Below are 21,209 nucleotides of genomic sequence, written 5' to 3'. Positions count from 1 at the left end.
CATTCTGATAAGGCATATTACTGAACTTTGTCATCATAGAGAAGAATGAGTTTGAACGTGCAATGCAGTATTTACAGCACTGTAATTGTAATTTGGGTACTTAACCATATGACACACTTTACTTATTTTGTACATACATTGTAATTACATGTAACCCTCTATGGTATGCATTTTGTTCCAAGAAATAGCTTTAAAGGGCACCTATTATGACATTTAAAATGTTCCTAATGTTGTTTTGGGAGTCCCCAACAACAGTTTTACATGCATGCAATGACAAAAAACACTTTAGTTGTCGTATAATATGCATTTATTTTTACCTGATTTGCTCACCGACTCCCAAATGAATCGTTCAACGACTCATTTTTCCAAACCCCGCCTTTGCGCGACGCTAATCTGCGTTGATTGGTCAGATGACCCAGCAGTGTTTACAGAGATAATACTTATTGTTTAACACGAAGTACAATGATGCTTTTATCAATTAAATTGTGTTATAATAATGTGATAATAATGATTATAGTCCACTGCTTTGTAGTTTGTAGTAAAAAACTAAAAATAAGATAAATAATTTAATGTTATGTTAGCGAGCATAGCCCAGAGTTCATATTGTAAAAGCACAATCAGTCTTTGTTTGCATTAGCCCGATGCATAAACATAACGTTTTTACAAAAAACAAAAAATGCAGTTACGTTACTACGAGGTATTACTCTATTCTTTAAGACAACTCCGAAAACAACGACAAACACTTCACATATCTCAATACAATTGTCATTGAAGACCTAGAAGCTAAACGGTGCTTACACAACAAACAAAATAATTATTAAGCATGATACATAAAACATAAAAGCAATAATTATTAATAACACTTACAGGTTGTGATACGGAGGAGGAAGCTGATGCAAATACACTTAGAAATGAACCTTCCTTCAATATCATATATTATCGCGATAATATTCTCGCGAATCCAAGTTTGATTGCATTTAAGTTAAGCAATCGTCTTCAAAATGGCGCGAACAAAGCACAAGGCTCGGACTAAACTTCTGTGGTATAGTTGTATATATGAATTGTAGCCACTTAGTCTTCAAATGCTGACTTCACTTGAGTCGCACTTCAGAACACAGCGTCTCGTCGCCATGATGTTTTCGAGTTTTCCCTGGCCTTGGAGCGCAATAAGTGGGCGTATCGTATTCAAATAACTTGACAAGTTGACGTCATCTAGTCAGAGAAAAAGCTTCGGTCTTCTAACGATTCATAAAAATGACTCTGAGTCGACTCTTACTTTTGAAAGACAATAACTTTATATACGGTACACTTTCATATTTCAAACTTTGCAGGATGTTTTTGTTCACTTAGATCTATGTTACACACTACATGAAAGGTACATTTCAAAATTCCATAATAGGTGCCCTTTAAACAAATCAAAAAAAGTACTTGCTTTATGGCAATGCTGTACCACAATGGAAAATGGTTAAACAATTGTGATTTTCTTTTATTTAAATGCATATTTCTTTTAGAAATTGATAGATTTTTATACTTGGAACTTATGCAAACCAAAAATAAATTCGCCTAACTCGTCCTTACTCTCATTACATGGAAGAGCTAACTCTGCACTCTTCCTATTGGCCTTTCTGTAAAATACTGTATTAATTTTCTGAAAAAAAGACATAATTTAGTTATTTATAGATAAATACAACTATACTACAATAAACACTAAACAAATAAATAACTGCAATCATATTGTTGATGCTACTATCTATAAAAAATCCCAATGGGGAAATACATTACTGCAATTCCACTGTGGTACAGCGTTGTTGACATATGGCAACATGGATATTTTCTCAATTTACAGTAAAACTATGTTAGACAAAGTTGATTTGTAAATAAAAATATCGAAAATGCTGCAAAAAAATCCCCCTTAAGAAGAGATGTTTAGAAATCGTTAATAGATCAATTTCTGGAGCACTTCACACTGCACAGGTGTCTTTGGAGAGAGAAAGAGAGTTTTGGAGGGACATTTAAATATCATGTGACTTAAAAACAGCACATCATTGGCTACCTAAAGGCCTGCCCTTTTAATTCCCATAGTGCAAAATGTTGTATTTTTTTCTGAATAACAAAGAAATGAGTAGAAATTAATTGTTGCCATATGGCAACTCCGTACCATAAAGGGTTAAAGTACTTGCATTTAATTAAAGGCCCCCTATTAGGGATTTTTGAAAATGACCTTTCATGTAGTGTGTAATATAGCTCTAAGTGAATGAAAACATCCTGCAAAGTTTTAAATCTGAAAGTGCACCGTATATAAGTTATTGTCTTTCAAAAGTAAGAGTCGACTTAGTCAATGAAATGAATTGTTTTTCAAACGAGTCATAAGCCGTTTCGTCGTGACGTCAAGACGAAACATTAGCCCGCCCACTTATTGCGCGCACAGACACCAGGGAAACTTAAACCTCAAACCGGCAGCTGATTCCTGTGGACACTGGACAGCATCATGTCGAGGAGACGCTGTGCTCTACAGTGTGAAGGTAAAGACAGTTTATTTTACTGACGACAGCTTCTCAAATCTCAGGGAGTTCAATGCAGGATTCACAAACCGCTCGCTCTTGAAAGATGGAGTTCAAAATACTTAGTTTTGAGTTTTATATTGTGTAGGTCTCCTGCTAACTGGCTAACTCACATTATTACTGTCTAACTGAAATCAGCTGTGGGCCACTATTACCTATAACTGTGTCTATTAATGCAGATTGTCTGTCGCTCTCACTACTTCGAGGAAAGATTAAGCATGGAGCAAGATTTGTTTTACCAACATCAGTCATTCACGCTAGAGCTCGGCTAATGTATGCACTGTTGATACAGTTTCCACGTGTTCACCGCAATATATTAGAAAAACACTCGGTAAATAAATTAGTACAAGTAAAATAATCGGTTGATGGGACATGCACTTGTTAATGCTGATGCTGAGGAATTACAGTTGCAACATCTTATAAAGTACCTCAAACTGAGTTAGTGCATCACTGAGAAACGCCCTGCTCCAGTTGTCCTTGCGATGGAGGCTCGGGCTGAATAACTAGTTCTTCCAATGTATTCATCATCGGACTCGCGCTCGGATTGATATGGTAAAATCAACATCATTGTTATGTTACTGTGTTTAGTTTAGGGTGTTGGAAGCCTCAGGACTATGGGATCAAATTCCCGCCAAATATATAGCGGTCACGTATAAAAAAATAATAAGCGTGAATCAAAAATTTAAAAACACATGTAAAAATATATTGCATAAACTGAAAAAAAAAAAAGCAAAATGATCAGAATAGCAAACGTGGTCACGGATCAAAATATAATAAGCGTGAATCAAGAAATAACAAGCATGAATAAAAACTTTAAACACATTAAAAGTTATTTTGCACAAAACTTAAACTTATGGTCATGCTTTCTTAAAAAGTATGTTTTCCTTGGTTTTATTACTGTGTACTTTGTGCTTTCTTGCATTTTCTGCTCATATTTTACTCTTTTGTACGCTTGTGCTGTTTTTCTCTTCGCTCTTCTTTCTATGTTCTGCGCTTGCTTTCCCAAATGTTGCAGTTCGAGTTTCATGTAAATTAGAGCGGGCTTAAGCGTCACCATTGGTCCACTAGTTCTAGATTGACAGCTACTCCTCTAGCCAATCAATCGAAGAGGGGAGTTGACGTCACACCAATGCGACTCGTGGCTACTGATGCTTATGTAGGAGTACAAGCTGTTTATGTTTGTACAATTTCTTCAATTCCATTATAATATACTAAAATGTTATTTTCCTAATACTTTTATATACTGTTCACTTTCTTATTTGTGCTTTGTTATGTGCATTTATTAAATTAATTATTTTCGCTTGGCATACCAGCGTGATTAAGTCACCGCACACTTCAGTGGGTGGTGCGCGCCCGTGATGCACTTCATTCTGAGTAAATATAACAACAAAGAAGCACTGCTTCCAGGGGAAGACAGCTAAAGCTATCTGAACTCTGGACATAAATAATTAAATTCATCTTTTTTGAGATACATGAGAATGTTAATGTGCACACTAATTGGTGTTAAACAATATTACTTGGCTCATGATGTCAAGGCTGCTGTAAGTAAAACATCCTGCAGTTATGAAACATTACAATTCGTTGCAAAAACTAAAACGGCCATTGTCTGAAGACTTTAGGACTTTGACCTGTCACCGCTACGCATTGCCTACCTTTTTTTATTAACCTCGCCAAATTTGACCAGATTATTGAAAATGATTTTGTTACAGAGAAGATATACAGAAACCAGTTGAATTTAATACAGTGATTTATTACAAACGTACTGTGTTTACTTACATAGCTACATAATTGCATATTAATTTAGGATTAATGTTTTAAATATAGCTTAAAATTTGAATACAGCAACATCTCCATCAGCGATAGGTAACGTTGTTTCTAGAGTGCCGCTGTCCTGCAGAGTAGCGTCAACTCCGATTAAAAACCTCACCTGTCTTAAATATCCTACAGACGATGATTAGCTGGTTCAGGTGTGTTTGATTAGGGTTGGAGGAGCTAAACTCTGCACCCAGGACCGACATTACCCATCCTTGTTATTGATTAAATATGAAAGTAAAACGGCCAGGAGATGGTGGCAAGTTACTGCTCGGAAAAGATCGACGCTCGCGGTGCCAGGTCCAGTGCATTAGAGGTGAATGATGGATCATCAGACAGGCAACTGTAACAGGTCGTCATTAGGATGATGAAGTTAACGATAGGCTACCATATTGCCAGGTATACGTATATACCGGCAACAGGTTGAGTTGCAGGCACACATGCAGTTTTTAAAGGTGTCCTGCCACGGAAATGTTTTTGCCAACTGAGTTGATGCTGGTCGTCTTCTCCTGTATATATAACAAGTAAGCATCAGTAGCCACGAGTCGCATTGGTGTGACGTCAACTCCCCTCTTCGATTGATTGGCTAGAGGAGTAGCTATCAATCTAGAACTAGTGGACCAATGGTGACGCTTAAGCCCGCCCTAATTTACATGAAACTCGAACTGCAACATTTGGGAAAGCAAGCGCAGAACATAGAAAGAAGAGCGAAGAGAAAAACAGCACAAGCGTACAAAAGAGTAAAATATGAGCAGAAAATGCAAGAAAGCACAAAGTACACAGTAATAAAACCAAAGAAAACATACTTTTTAAGAAAGCATGACCATAAGTTTAAGTTTTGTGCAAAATAACTTTTAATGTGTTTAAAGTTTTTATTCATGCTTGTTATTTCTTGATTCACGCTTATTATATTTTGATCCGTGACCACGTTGTTTGCTTTTCTGATCATTTTGCTTTTTTTTTTTTTTTCAGTTTATGCAATATATTTTTACATGTGTTTTAAAATTTTTGATTCACGCTTATTATTTTTTTATACGTGACCGCTATATATTTGGCGGGAATTTGATCCCATACAGGACAGGCAGAGCTGTTGTTATGGCAATGGGAGTTTTTGTTTGAGGCGCGTGCTGTACGCGGTAAACCAATCACAACAAACTGAGCTGTCTGGCCAATCAGAGCAGAGTAGCTCGCAGAAAGGAGGGATTTAGAGAGATTAATTCATCTGGCTGACTGCACGATAATGGTAAAACTGATAATCACGATTATTTTGCTCAAAATTATAATCACGATAATGAATCACGATTATTCTCATTTGAGGAATTACAGAGAAAGAGAAGAGACTTGTATATAAATTGCAAAATTATCAAAAGTGGTAATCTAATAGGCCTAACGGCCATTTCGCGCGTTCTTTACCAACCTACACTTCACCTAAAAGGCCTGTAGGTGGCAAGTCAATACCTTTCTTTTTTCTTTCTTTTTTCAGTCAATACAAAATACATGGTTTTGATGAGCGCTTTCTGATGTGTCTTTACATTAGATCAAGAGACAATACGGTTGCAATACGGTTGCAAATGAGACAAACTACAGAACCAGATCGCTCAGCAAATTCATACTGCAAATAACGATAGCCTACTTGTTGATAGACACTGAAAACTGTCACTGGCTGTCGTTTTTAACTGATTCACATCACGAAAACTGGTAAAACCTTAAACTTCAAAAGACAGAACAGTGAAATTCCTCATTATTTCCAATAATTCTAAGGTATTGTTCATTTTATTCTGCAAACATAATCCCAAACAATAAGGTGGAGATCCACGTTTGGATTTTTCCCAAATAAATCGCAGAAGGTTTGATTGGCAGATTTAGTCACACAAACATCACATCACAAGTGGTTTGTGAAGTACTATACCGGCTGTATGACAATTTCATGTGAGCAGAATATCGCTGTGGAGATCGCTAAACTCCAGTGCATGTTTGTTTTCAGATCATCAGTGCGCAGGGTTGCCAGATTGCACAGATTAAGCAAAACACCAGGCAGAACATGTAAGAGAAAAGCTCTTTTGGGGGGATTTAAGCTTTTTACATCTGGCAACTACAAACTTCAACGCTAGTGTTGACTTGACGCAAATGTCAACAACAACAAAAAAAGCGTTTTCATGATAAATAATGAGTAGGCAAATATCGCGACGATTATTTAAAATGAATCGAGAGAGGCAGATATCGTTATCGCGATTAAAATACGATTAATCGTGCAGCCCTACATCTGGCTTGAGAATAATTTAAAATCTGGTGATGTATATTATGAAAAACTGAAAGGTCATTTTTTGACCTTTGATGCATGTAAACCTGTTGTAGGAGACTCCAAAACAACATTAGGAAACTTTAAAATAGCATAATAGGGGCCCTTTAACATTTGTAGTTACATTGTTAACTGTACCAGTAACTCTAACCCAACCCTTACCCCAAAACCTAACTCTAACCCATTCTTATTGAGAGGAACACGCCAGAGTTTGACACTGTGACAAGTTCCTCAAGACAGACCAGCAAAAGCCTTTCAAGCGCATCACTAGAAAGACTGAGTCTATGAAAATAACACTGAACTGTGGTCTTGAAGAGGAAGAGGAGCAATGGCTGAGGAAGATGAATCAACCCACTAACACTCGGAGCTGTTTTAGCAGAAATACGTGGCAAATGAACTGCTGAGGTAAAAATGTTGACCTTCTGGTGGTGCCACAGTTCAAGTTGTGGACTTTCTCAGGCTTCGCATGGAAACACAGCGTGAATTTAGAGACTGCTGTGCTTTTTGTTTTCACCGAAACATGGCTGCATTAAATGGGGTACAGTGAGAAAGAGGCCGCTGATATACAGAACTATTTAGGCAATTTTCTATTGAACTTGTTAACAGCCTTGACAGACTCTGTGCTGAATTTTAAACATGTAAATGCTATATCATTGACATGAATGTAGAAATGGCACTTACTGTCCATGTATGTCCATGACGTCAATTATGTCATTTTTTTCAGCAGTTTTCAACAGCATGAGCAGGCAGTCAGTTTGGCCATTGGCAGCTATGAAAATAAATCAATAGATTAAATGTAGTTATACATGTAGTTACTACAGGGCTGTTGAATGCTTGAATCTGATTGGTTGACGAACGCTCTAAGGCAGGGATAGGCAACTTCGGTCCTGGGAGGGCCACTGTCCTTTCATATCACTTCGCCAAATGATTTGAGTTATTTCAAAGGTCTTTACAGCCTATAGAACCAAAACACACAACGACACTGACCGAGCAAATAAGTATTGTAAAAAATAGGATAAAAACGACAAATTGACGTTGTATTATGCATTTATTAGTTATTATGGAAAAGCACATATCTTCTCTCTCACACACTCAAACGCACATATACAGTACGGACATACAGTACAGACACACACTCGCGTGTTTTCAGCGCTGCTATGACCATTTTATCAGTAAAATAGTTTAGCAACTTAAAAGCTACATGACACTGTTGCCGAACACAGTTGAGAGACACGCTTCTCTCTCTCTTTCTCTCTAATAACTGCATTAATAACTACATTTGTCTGCTATCAGTGGCTCAAGCCTTCGTTACTAGCTCTAAAATTATGTTTTGGAATTAGCAACGGACGCTTGGGATGAGATGTGTGAGAATGAAATACATCATCTGAACAATGTTTTGAGGTGAGGTAACCAAAGTATAAGCAGACTAATTGACTCCGGGCCGTTTAATTAATAGAAAAATAATGCACACCCGAGGTGTAACTCCGTTTCTCTTTGTTGCCGCATTACCACCTCAAGTGTCCATTATTTTTCTAATAATTTAACGGTCCGTTATCAATTATTCCTTTCTTAATGTTTTTTTTTTGTACAAATTTATAGTTTGAACCATCCCACCACAGCAATTACTTAGGCCTAAATCAACTTAAATTCTTCACATGTTAATATACGTACACACCTGAAGCGTGTAGGGGTGTCCACCTGTGGATGTGCTCCCTGATGGCGTATGAGGCGCCCTGAAGCAGCAGCAGCTCCACACAGGGGTCGTGACCTCTCAGAGCCGCCAAATACACAGCCGTATGACCCCTCGAATCTTGCAAGTCTACGTTCACCAGTGTTTCAGAGAGCACCTGAAGAGCTTCAGTGTGACCGTTATACGCCTGACAGAAACAATTGACCAGGGCAAAATTCATAACTTAACAGGCAATGGGGATAATTTTTTCAGACATAGTAGCAGTTACTGGTATATGAATTTCAGTTCTCAGAGATACTCACCGCTAAGTGTAAAGGGCTTACAGGAATGCAACTCTCCAGATCTTCCACACATTTGAAAGACATTTCTATTAGCTAATGAAAAGAAATATACAATACTAGTTCACTCAAAGTGACATAACAAGATAAAAGTAAAGAGTGGGCTATTCGGTAACACTTTATTTTACAGTGTCCTTGTTACAAATGTTACATGTACTTTATGCAATAATAACAGTAAATTATGCATAATTACATGCAACTAACCCTCAAACAAACCCTAACCCTATATGTTGTTAATTAATATTACTCAGTACTTAAATAATTACACTGTAACAATGACACCTTAAAGGAGAACTCCGGTCAATTTTAACATTGAGCTCAATTTTTAGTAAATTTGGAGTGCTGTCAATACAGAGAACAATGACAAAAATCGGTGTTGCCTACACCGTGTTATCCTCTTTTTAAAATTTGCACCCTGTTGACTTCAATGGGGTCTAATTTTAAACCTGCTTTTATTTCTCTTATCATCCTTGATGTGTCATTACAAGTGCCCAGCCATGTTGAGTGATTCCTTCAGATTGAACACGAGTGAATCTGACAGCAGTAGATGTGAAAGATATTCATAAAAATGATTTTAATTCACCCAGCGCACAGACCTGTATTTACATCCTGTTTTCGGTCGAAGTCCAAAGTAGTCGATTGTCGAGTTCACGCGCATGATCATAGGTAACTAAACCCATAGATATTATATAGAGACTAGATGCCCTATTGGCCGCTGGGCACTGAGAAATACGGCCGCCATCTTAAACCGGTCGTACTCCTAGTTTCGTTGCTTAGCAGCAGTCAGATTCCAGATCACTGTGGAGCATTTTCCTGTTCTAATCGGCGGACCATCGCAAATAGGGCCCGCGATTACTTTTCACAAGTAAATTTTAACATTACCGTACTATTGGTTTTATTTTGTGAATAGAATATTACCAGATAATTGAGAAGGAGCAAGGATCTTTGATATTACTGTACAGAAATCGTAGCCAGCTAACGTTAGCTAGGCTATGTTTACTGCATCACTCGGGATGGAGAGGTTGGGTAAAGTAATAATTACAAGAGTTTCTCGGTTATCAGATACAAGCATTCAACGGCCCTGTAGTATAAGCATATATAAATATAGGTTATTTGTGTTTGCGCACGTGATATCAGGAAGCAATGTATGTAATAACGTTAACTTACCTGTGTAATACACACATGACGGCGATGCGCAAATCGAGTGTGTGTGTGTGTGTGTGTGTGAGTGTGAGAGAGAGAGTAAGTGTGTGTGTGTGTGTGTGTCACAAATCATTATTGTTTCTTCAACTTATTTAAACTGCAACTATCTGTTTCTGCTTCTTTATCATATTTATAGTGTGTGATTTATAAAATATCTTATATCCTACATCACATATTTTGATTTTGGACGTCTGGTCACTTTATATCTTATATCAGAATATTATATTACTGTTAAGCCAACTATGAATATTAAAATATGCCGAACCATGTGTCCTGTATCATAGCTACATGAATGACATTTGCAGAAAAAAACCCCGCGTTCGGTATTCAGTGAGTTATGATTAATTAAATGCGCTGACAGCTCATTGCTCCTGCCATACAGATGACACTGAGTGGAGCGGGTGACCGGTTTAAGATGGCGGCCCCACGGCTCGACCGCGCTAGTAGGCAGTAGCGGTCGATAGGGCGTCTATCTATATGATGTCTATGACTAAACCTATGCGCGTGAACTCGAAAATCGACTACTTTGGACTTCGACCGAAAACAGGATGTAAATACAGGTATGTGCGCTCGTGTTCACTCTGAAGGAATCACTCAACATGGCTGCTGGGCACTTGTATGACACATCAAGGATGATAAGAGAAATAAAAGCAGGTTTAAAATTAGACCCCATTCAAGTCAATAGGGTGCAAATTTTAAAAAGAGGATAACACTGTGTAGGCAACACCGATTTGAGTCGTTGTTCTCTGTATTGACAGCACTCCAAATTTACAAAAAATTGAGCTCAATGTTAAAATTGACCGGAGTTCTCCTTTAAAATAAAGTTTAACCGCTATTCTACATACAGTATAAGGTACCACAACATTTCCTCAAAAAGTATTTTGGGTGCTTAATTGACTATTTGTGAATGTTAATGCATTATATAACAAAATAGTAAATAAAGTGACACCAGCAATGAGATTTTCTTAGGAATAACTTTAAAATGCCAAACCAAGTCAAGCCAGTCAGTTCTCAAGTTTGACAACAATGTATCTCAATATTTTTTTTATTTAAAGAAACAATACTTGTTTACTTTCAACATTTTAACACCATATCTATTTTTATCATTTCAAACCTAGCAAATTTCTTTTTGTGAAATGGTCCGCCATGTGAAGCCATAGAAATGTGTTTGCGCCATATTTATTTAAAATAAATGCTGTTTTCTTCAAAGTCGGCATGAAACGAAAATTGATATCTATTATCTAAATGCATGTTTAGTTTATTTGTTATATAATGCAATGCCATTCAATAGCTTATGTGTACAAATATAAACAACTGAATGATATTACTCATAATGTATATGAATAGAATTCAGTTGTTTGTATATATATTCTGATACAAGTAATATAAATCAGTTGTTTCGAAACTTAGTCCAACTGAAATACAGATTCTACTCACATGTCCCATAATATATGACATGATATTGGCAAATCTTTTGGTTTTCTTAACATTTGTGATTTACCAATTTTAGGTTGTGTTTGTCGCCACGGGCCGCTGCGTAGTGGACTGGACTGAAGTCTTTACTGTCACGCAGCGTTGGATCAGCACCGCTATGCAAAAGAAACTCCAAACACCTGTACAAACACAACACATAAAGGGTCAGGTAGTATTAAGCTTATTTACAGCCAGTCGTTTTAGTTTCAAATCCAAACGGGTGCTTTACCACAGAGCCTCCTCATCACCATCACTGCTGGGTTCTTTGTCAGGACAGTTCTGCTCAAATCTACTGGGAGAAAACAAAGGCAAGTCATGTCTGAAATTAGTCGAATAAATAAATATAAATTGCTATTGGTATACATAACTCGAATACGTTCATTTACATGACAACGGCGTTGTGGATGGCCGAAAACGGGTTTCATAGCGCAAGTTTTTGTAAACAAGACTCCATGTAAACAACAAAAACGCAAATCTCTGAAAATGATGACAAGGTGTATGTGTATTACCGTATTTTCCGGACTATAAGTCGCCCCGGAGTATAAGTCGCATTTATTTAGATATTTATTTCACAAAATCCAAAACCAAGAACAGACTTATAATCTGGAAAGGCAAGATATTCAGCTCCACAATAGCACACAGAACAACAGGCTGAATAGGCGTCCGGTATGTTAACGTCACATATTAACAGTTATTCAGCGACACAATCGCATAAAGAACATATACCTGGGAGGCTGAATAGGCTAAATTAACATTAGCCAGCGAGTCCAACAAGTTACCGGTAAGCAAGTTCACCAAGCTCCCGATCTCATTCCACAACACTGAATCCATTGAGTTCTTCCTCGGTGTCGCTTCTGAACAACTCCGCTAACTAGAGCGCCCTCTCGCGGCTGTAGACGGTAATGTTTTCTCTTGGTTCATCTCAGTCAGTATGAATTAATTTTGATTATTTGATTATATATAAGTCGCACCTGACTATAAGTCGCAGGACCAGCCAAACTATGAAAAAAAGTGCGACTTATAGTCCGGAAAATACGGTACTTGTTCAATACATAGTGTTTCATCACCATCTAATGGCCTGACTGCAGATTACAGCATTTTTTGTCCTTTTCGCGGATCCGTGTAAATGGGAATCGTTTTGACAATGGTGTCGTTTGTATGCGGAAAACTCAAAGGAAAAACTTCACAGTTTTAAGCATATCGTTGACGTGTAAACATTCCCTTAAAGGTGCCCTAGAATGTGTTGAAATAATATTTTAATTTTGTCCCTGATATCTACATAGAGGGTATGTGGCTTAAAAAGCCATTTAAAATGTCCAGAAAAGGTTTTACAGGTCAATTTCCAACCCTATAAATTGGCCCTAGAATGAAATGGTCTGTTTTTACCTTATTTGGAAGGGTCATGAATAGTAATGAGGAGTTCTGCTCTGATTGGCTCTTTCACTGCGGGCTCATTACAAGAGCTCAGAGAGTCACAGCAAACAGGTCCGACGTGCAAATGGAGAGACTCGGTGTACAACCATATATGTTTGAGCCGGTTTCAGACGACGATGCAGAGTTTGAGGAACAAGCGGTTGTTTGTAGAATGCAAATGGACGTTTCGGAGTGGTACGTTTATTCATTATTTTCAGTACGAACTTAACAGTCACGTGTGTGTATGTGCATTCGTTCGTTCGTGCGTGCGTGTGTGTGTCTGTGTGCGTGCTTCACCTGCGCAGCGCAGTTCTGTGTAGCACCGTATCTCTGAAAGGGCTTGGCTTATGCAAATTTTGGATGCATACATATTAATGATCCCATCGGTTACGTCACAGTAGGTGTTATGTGGAGATTCGCCCGTTTTTCAGGGGTGTTTTTCAAAAACGAGATTTAAACAAGAAGGAGAAAACAATGGTGTTTGAAACTCACTGTATGTCATGTCCATGTACTAAACTATTGTTATTTAACTATGGCAAGTTAAATTCAATTTCACATTCTAGGGCACCTTTAAATAGGAACTCAAACAAGGTAATTAATGATACACAGCTGATACAAAAGAACTGACAGAAACCATGACAACCAAGGAGTGGCAGGAAAATGAACAAAGGGAGACAGAAACTGGTGAATGCAAACTTAAAGTCCATGATAACTAAACAAACTGAACATAATGGTGACAGTATGGAGTATAGATTAATGTGACAAAAATGTAAGCATTTTAGCATAAGACTGCAAGGCCACATAACAAAAAGTGAAAAAATGCACTGGTCTGGCAGTGTTATACCTGTGTGAGGTTTGGGCAGCAGCTGCGTAGTGCAGAGGACTGCATCCATTCACATCCAGTTCATTAACTTCGGCTCCAGCTTTCACCAGAGCCACTGTACACAGATATGAGCCATTCACTGAGGTGTAGTGCAATGGAGTCCTGCAAAGAATTAAATGATAAATTTCGCAATCTTGACTTGGACAAGTCTGCCCTCGATTTCGAGATCGCCCAAAAATGGCTTTTGCGTTCTACAGTCGCCGTTCATCATGTTTACTGCGGCGAGCGGGACGAGGCTGGCGGCCGCGGGAGAACGGCGCGAGGCCGGTGGCGTGATTACTGATGAGCGGCACCTGTGAGACGCACCGGTCTCGTATCGCTCACGGAGGAGCGGGAATATTCTTAGCAATGTTAAAACACACATCAACCGGTCACTTGTTTAGCGTTCATGTAAACACTACATTCAGATTCACCGATCGGAATGAATTCAGTTAGATTGAAACAAAAGGTGTGCGTGTAAACAATGAATGGCGACTGCAGAAAGCAAAAGCCGAATCACGGACATTTTGGACGATCTCGACGGCCGGACATGTCCGGGAAAAAGTAAGTAAGTAAGTAATCTTTATTTCTATAGCACTTTTCACAGACAAAAGAGTCACAAAGTGCTTCACAGAATTAAAATATACACATAACAGATATACACATAACATACAAATATACATATACACATAAGTACACACAGGGCCGGATTAACCATTAGGGCAACTGGGCAATTGCCCAGGGGCCCAGGACATCTGAGGGGCCCTGGGCACCGTCAAATATTATGTCAAATATTATGATTAAAATGTCTCCACGATCTGCTTTTGAAGAAATATCGTAGGATCGTGCATTCTATCAGTTTGCCGTTCTGGCGCCTCCGTCTCAACATACAGCGCGACGTAGCCTATATTCACATGAAATGCAGAGGAACGGGACACTGTAGTTTATAAAAATTAATTATTTCCATGTGCTTTAAAGCCTTGCCGGTTAAACATGTCATTCGCTGCTGATGTGCTGTTCTAACGGGCGCTTTTCTGAGCGCAATAACGTTAACTTATACCCGCCGACGCGCAACATGCACTAAAAGCCTGTCTAACAGCGCCTGGTTACTGGACTAAGTTATCTTTCGAGTCTTATTGCTCTAATACTGTCAAATACACACAATGTTTACATAAACAAAGTTGGTTATGTCTAAAGTGAAAGAACAGTAGAAAAAAATAAGAAAAAAATCTGCTTGTCAAATGCGTGTATATAAGACTCGTCGCGGGCAGATCTTAAGTAGCCCTAATAGTAAACATGCATCCGCTTGTCCTTAAAGGGATAGTTACCCCAAAATAAAAAAGATGTCATTATTTACTCACTCACTCTAATGTTGTTCCATACATGTAGGCTATTAATTTCTTTCTTGTGCTGAACACAAAAGAAGATATTTTGAGGAGTGTGGCTAACCGGCCGGTTGCTGGTCCCCACTGACCATAGTAGGAAAAAAACTATTATGGAAGTCACTGGGGTACATCAACTGTTTGGTTACCCACATTCTTCCAAATAACTTTTATTTTCAACAGAAGAGGGAGACTTATTTGGGTTTGAAACGGCTTGAGAGAGTAGGCTAAATGATGACAATTAAAAATTTAAATAATAAAACAACAAAATACAAAGAGCAAACCCCTCACTCTTGACTGAGAACTTTAATAGTAGCTTTAATAAGAATCAATGTACAATTTATACAGTGAAGTCTATGTTGTGTGTTATTTTCATATTTCATATCATTTAATGACTTTCTTCAATGCTTGGGGGTCCTACAAGTAATTGTGCCCAGGGGCCTCTGAACTCTTAATCCGGCCCTGAGTACACAAAACATACAAAACTATATTGCTAGCTAAATGCTTGTCTAAAAAGATGTCTTAAGGAGTTTTTTAAAAGTTTCCACAGAGTCCAAAGCTCTCAAAGCTAATGGAAGAGAGTTCCAGAGCCTTGGAGCCACCACACAGAAAGCTCGATCACCTCTTGTTTTAAAACGTGTTCTAGGAACAGTTAAAAGGTCTTGGCCAGTAGACCTCAAAGAGCGACCAGAGGAGTATACATGCAGTATTTTCTGGATATAAGAGGGAGCTTGATCATGCAAGGCTCTATAAGTATTGGTTAAAATTTTAACTTAAAGGACAAGTTCGGTATTTTACACTTAAAGCCCTGTTTACAGACCGTATCTGATGAAATAGAACGGATAAGATTAAAATTTGGACACATGCTCCTGTCCCGAGAATTTTAGTTTTATTTAGCGTTTGTGGACCTATTTTGCCAAACGCGTCACACCCAGATTCTTCCGTTGAGAGCTTGAATAATAGACACCAGTTGGTGGCGATAATGCACCTTTGCCGATTGCAAGCAAACCGCTGGCATTTCATTTAATACACAGAAGAAGCAGAAGAAGAAGCGGCGGAGGAATATCGTACCTCTCACAGCACATTCAATACAATCAATGCAGTTGGACAAAAACTACGATAAAACCTGTTGGAATGCATCTTTTTCAGCGTTTTTTTTTGGGCCCGTATCAGTGAACACCCCTGACCACTCGGTGAGTTTCACGTCTTTGTAAACGAAAGTTTAATGTGTTTTAGGAAGGAATCTTCCAGTGGCCATAGACAACCATTGTGTGGGGGTGGGGGGGAAGCGAAATAAACCCAAAATTCTCGGGACTGGAACATGTGTCCAAATTTTAAACTTAACCGTTCTATTTCATCAGATACGATCTGTAAATAGGGCTTTAAGTGTAAAATACCGAACTTGTCCTTTAAAAAGAGGATGGTAACCCCTACTACTCAGCTTTCTCCACAAAACAAGAGCCTGTTAGCTTAACGTCCAATAAAAGATGGCTGACACTATTTGTACATTCTGTGAGTGAGATCTGTGAGGCGGGTTGAAAACATGTGGATCTAGCGCCTTCTACTGGCTGTAGTCTTTAGCCTCTGGCCAAAAAAGCCCCCGATGATGCAAAATGAAGTTTTTTGCGTCATCAGAGGATTTTTTTACAGACAAAAAAATACATAAATCTCTCGTCTCAGGGGGATATGAGGGAGGGAAGCATACAAGTATATATATAATAACTCTGAAGTATATGATAACTCTGAAATATCCTTAAATCATGCTGGGATAAAGCCAATCATCAGGTTTTGAACATGCCAATTTCAGTGCATGTAGCAATTACAAAATATAATTTGTAATGGTATAATTAACAGAAGCATTTTCACTAGTGGTCTCATACTTGTGAATATATACACAATATTCACAATGTGAATGTAAAACATAATTATTATTATTGACAAATAAAGATTTTTACCTTCCAAAGTTGTCCTTTTTACTCAAATCAGCACCACTGTCCAGCAGCAATTTAAGACATTCAACATTTCTGTCAGTAAACAAATTGAGAAAGGGGTGAATACCAAAATACTATATTAAAATATTACGACATACAAACTATGAAAAACACATAAATGGCAACGGTTTAGCGTACCCGCCTGAAGCAGCAATATGCAAACATGTCCGTCCCAGGCTGTCCAGTGTGTTTATGTCAAACCCTGCAGACAGTAAATGTTTGTTAGACAGACATTCAATACTAGACGGTTGACATACATCTGGTTTAATGTCAAGGCAATGGGATAATGATTAAGCATTTGCATAATTTTTCATTCAAGAATCCACTAAATTAATAATGTAAATGTTCCCTACTAGACACTGTGCATGTCTTATTACCTGAGGAGAGTAACTTTCGACAACAGTCTGAAAATCCGTAAAACACCGCCAAGTGCAATGGAGTCATCCCATTAATGCCTCGCCTGTACAATTATTGTAAAAGCATAATTACAATTAGCATATACATATTTTTTTAAACATTCTCAAGATAACCTGAAGGTATGACATGATTCCAACCATCACATTTGTGCTCTGGCTTAGTTGGGGACACTTAATGTTCAACAATATTATTGATTTGACTGCACTGACACTATTGGATGAGAACTGAACTGAGCTGGACGATTTAAAGCTGCAGTCGGCAAGTCTGGCATATTGAGGGGACAAAAAAATACTTTTTTTGTATTTTTCCCCCTCCCCCACTACCGCAAGCACCCTCCCATCGAGTCCGTGCTCGTCAGTGCGTGCGCACCAGATTTTCTGTGAACGTGCCCGTCTCTTCAGTGTTAACTCAATAACTACAACTGTTATCAGACAATAAACTCTTTATTGTTCCATCACGTTCAACACAGCCGCTCTTCCTCTCATCGGATGCCAGACTGAACAACTCAAAAAGAAAAACACGCTAACCCATTAAAAGGCGCTCTTCACACATGCGCAGTAAAAGAAACATAACTTAACAATCTCCCCTTTTTTCAGGGATAGGCATCTCCAGTCCTGGAGGGCCACTGTCCTGCAGAGTTTAGCTTCAGCCCTGATAACAACTCACCTGCCTGTATTTATCTAGTAATCTGAAAACATTGATTGCCTTGTTCAGGTGTTTAATTAGGGTTGGAGCTAAACTCTGCAGGACAGTGGCCCTCCAGGACCGGAGTTGCCTATCCCTGCCCTAAGTACTGGAACCTCAAAATGACCTCTTCTGATTTCAGTTTTCTGATAAGTTTATTTGCACAATGCAGGGTCTGAACGGTAGCATGCTTTGTGTTAGATGCCAACATGGATATGTCATATATTATGTCTGGTCGACTTTGCCTGGCGACCCACAATATTTGACCATTCTTTGATTTTAGCATGTCCATCTCAACGTCTGTCAATGACGCAGTTTCAAATCTGTCATCAACGGGCCGCAGTTGCTTTCGAAGGGCTCTTCTAATTCTCTCTGAGCATTCGGCTTCTGTGAATGCTGTTCTCATTGCATGTAGTGTGGTGATTTGTTTAGCTATCCAACTACTCATACTTGTTTCCAGAGCTGGAGGTTTATCGGTGAGGACTGAGGGAAGATTTGGGTTCTGCCCAAACACTAACTGGTAGGGACTATAAACATGCAAAGTTCTGTGCCATTAGTGCCCAATCTAGAGCTGTCTTCCAGTCACAGTTGTTGTCCCTCTTCAGTTTCAGCAAAATTTCAGTTAGGGTCATATTGTGCCTTTCAACAAGGCCATTGCTCCATGGACTGTACGCTGCCGTTGTTTTAAAGGTGCCCTAGAATGTGTTGAAATAATATTTTAATTTTGTCCCTGATATCTACATAGAGGGTATGTGGCTTAAAAAGCCATTTAAAATGTCCAGAAAAGGTTTTACAGGTCAATTTCCAACCCTATAAATTGGCCCTAGAATGAAATGGTCTGTTTTTACCTTATTTGGAAGGGTCATGAATAGTAATGAGGAGTTCTGCTCTGATTGGCTCTTTCACTGCGGGCTCATTACAAGAGCTCAGAGAGTCACAGCAAACAGGTCCGACGTGCAAATGGAGAGACTCGGTGTACAACCGTATATGTTTGAGCCGGTTTCAGACGACGATGCAGAGTTTGAGGAACAAGCGGTTGTTTGTAGAATGCAAATGGACGTTTCGGAGTGGTAAGTTTATTCATTATTTTCAGTACGAACTTAACAGTCACGTGTGTGAGTGCGTGTGTGTGTGTATGTGCGTGCGTTCGTTCGTTCGTTCGTGCGTGCGTGCTTGTGTGTGTGTGTGTCTGTGTGCGTGTGTGCTTCACCTGCGCAGCGCAGTTCTGTGTAGCACCGTATCTCTGAAAGGGCTTGGCTTATGCAAATTTTGGAGGCGTACATATTAATGATCCCATCGGTTACGTCACAGTAGGTGTTATGTGGAGATTCGCCCGTTTTTCAGGGGTGTTTTTCAAAAACGAGATTTAAACAAGAAGGAGAAAACAATGGTGTTTGAAACTCACTGTATGTCATGTCCATGTACTAAACTATTGTTATTTAACTATGGCAAGTTAAATTCAATTTCACATTCTAGGGCACCTTTAATTTCAATGTTAAACTTTTCAGCCACACGCTGTGACTATACACATCACAACATGTAAATAGGAAAATGTTGGCGTTATTTTGTCACTTATTGGGAGCAGTATGCTAGCTGGAGCTGTTTACTTCCAGTCTTTGTGCTAAGCTAGCCTAGCAGTGGGTGCGTCAGACAGAGTTACGGCACGCACGGAGATGAGAAGGGTATGTATGGACTTATCTAACTCTGGGGGATACGGTGAATAAGCTAAAGTCCCAAAAAGTCGCCTTGTTCCTTTAAAACTACTCCAGCCGTGATGCATCTAATTTTGGTCTGTATTTGAGTTGTGAACTGCACCAGCTGTGCTTGGTTATTCACAGGATAACCCATGAGATATGTCTGTTTTACTCGAGTAGTCTGTGTGTTTAAATGGTTTGTGAAGACACACCTGGCCACATCTGCACCGTTATTCAAGAGTAAACCGAGGAGCAACTCGTGACCATGTTTAGCAGCAGCGTGAAGAGGAGTATTACCACATTTATCAACACACTCCACCTCAGCACCTACAACAGAAAAACAAGAATTATTTTACAAGATTGATCATTCTACATCCTACAAAGACCACTGTTAAGTTTGTCACAAATAAACTACAGGCCAGAAAGCATGATGGTCTGTTTTCTGTTGCTTTTCAGCAGCACAAACTGAGGTGGTATAATAAGGGTAAGGGACGTTCCCATTTTGGACACATTTTTTGACATTCCCCTGAAAGTAGTGCTGTGTTGAAAAAATCGATTCACCAATTCTGAATCGATTTTCATATTAATTTCTAAAGATCGATCCGTAACTCAGAGAATCGATTTAATAACAGGCCTACATTTTCCCCATAAACACACTGAGACATGGCGACCGGCGGCGCTGCTAATGCGGTTTCTCTGAATCCACTAGTTGACAAGAGAGGAGGAAAGAGCCGTTCATAGCGCGTTTTTTGCGCGTGCAAATTCGTTTTCTAAGCGCGCCTCTGTTCATGGTTGCATAGCAACGACAGACGCAAAGGGAAAGCACGCGCTTGTGGAGAGGAGTTCGCGGTGCAAACTGCGCTCTCCATGATGACGAGGAAGTATCATCAAATAATGTATTGATTTCTAGCCCTTGCATTAGCTTTACTACTAGATATATTCATTGAGATGAGAAATAAAAAGCCGCCCTGTACAGCTATGATCAGCTGTTCGGCCGAGCTTTCCATGTTGTTACGGAAAGGCCGCTGGTTTTTGTCACATGACCTGTTGAGATGCATTGAAGTGCTTCTCACTGAATTTGCACGCGCATAAAACGCGATATGTGAACAGCCCCTAAAGTGGTATCGTGTGCGGTTGTATCTAGTTTAAAAGGCCTTTTAAATATGAACGCAGTTTTGGATTAAATAAAAGGACAGTCAAGTCAAATAAAACACGTTTTATCTCCTGTTTAGTTGGTAACACTACATTAAGATACCATTCATTAACATTAATGCCTTATCTAACATCAATACATTGAGTGAACAATACATTTTTACAACATTAATGTATGTTTGTGAATGTTATTTAATACAAAAACTTGATTGTTCATGAACAATAAAAACTTTTGATT

At 38.8% G+C, this 21,209-nt stretch overlaps 1 protein-coding gene across 7 annotated transcripts in view; it reads right to left on the bottom strand.

The window, feature by feature from the left end:
* Window positions 1-21,209, bottom strand: part of ankrd52b (ankyrin repeat domain 52b) — a 51,449-nt gene that overhangs the window by 19,909 nt on the left and 10,331 nt on the right. For 4 of the 7 annotated variants that reach the window (XM_079598326.1, XM_079598325.1, XM_079598329.1 and 1 more), the window contains 10 exons: window positions 20,032-20,146; window positions 17,402-17,484; window positions 17,163-17,226; window positions 16,989-17,057; window positions 13,634-13,774; window positions 11,606-11,668; window positions 11,405-11,516; window positions 8,665-8,736; window positions 8,348-8,549; window positions 7,354-7,441 (listed from right to left, as the gene is read on the bottom strand). In XM_079598326.1, the coding sequence (XP_079454452.1) occupies window positions 7,354-7,441; window positions 8,348-8,549; window positions 8,665-8,736; window positions 11,405-11,516; window positions 11,606-11,668; window positions 13,634-13,774; window positions 16,989-17,057; window positions 17,163-17,226; window positions 17,402-17,484; window positions 20,032-20,146 (1,009 nt within the window). The remainder of the gene's footprint in view (window positions 1-7,353; window positions 7,442-8,347; window positions 8,550-8,664; window positions 8,737-11,404; window positions 11,517-11,605; window positions 11,669-13,633; window positions 13,775-16,988; window positions 17,058-17,162; window positions 17,227-17,401; window positions 17,485-20,031; window positions 20,147-21,209) is intronic. The other 3 variants (XM_079598327.1, XM_079598328.1, XM_079598331.1) reach the window with 1 other exon arrangement.

The sequence above is a fragment of the Phoxinus phoxinus genome (genome assembly GCF_949152265.1).
Source record: "Phoxinus phoxinus genome assembly, chromosome: 22".
NCBI lineage: Eukaryota > Metazoa > Chordata > Actinopteri > Cypriniformes > Leuciscidae > Phoxinus > Phoxinus phoxinus.
Note: the sequence above shows the minus strand (reverse complement) of the source record. Positions and strands in the feature narration are given on the sequence as shown.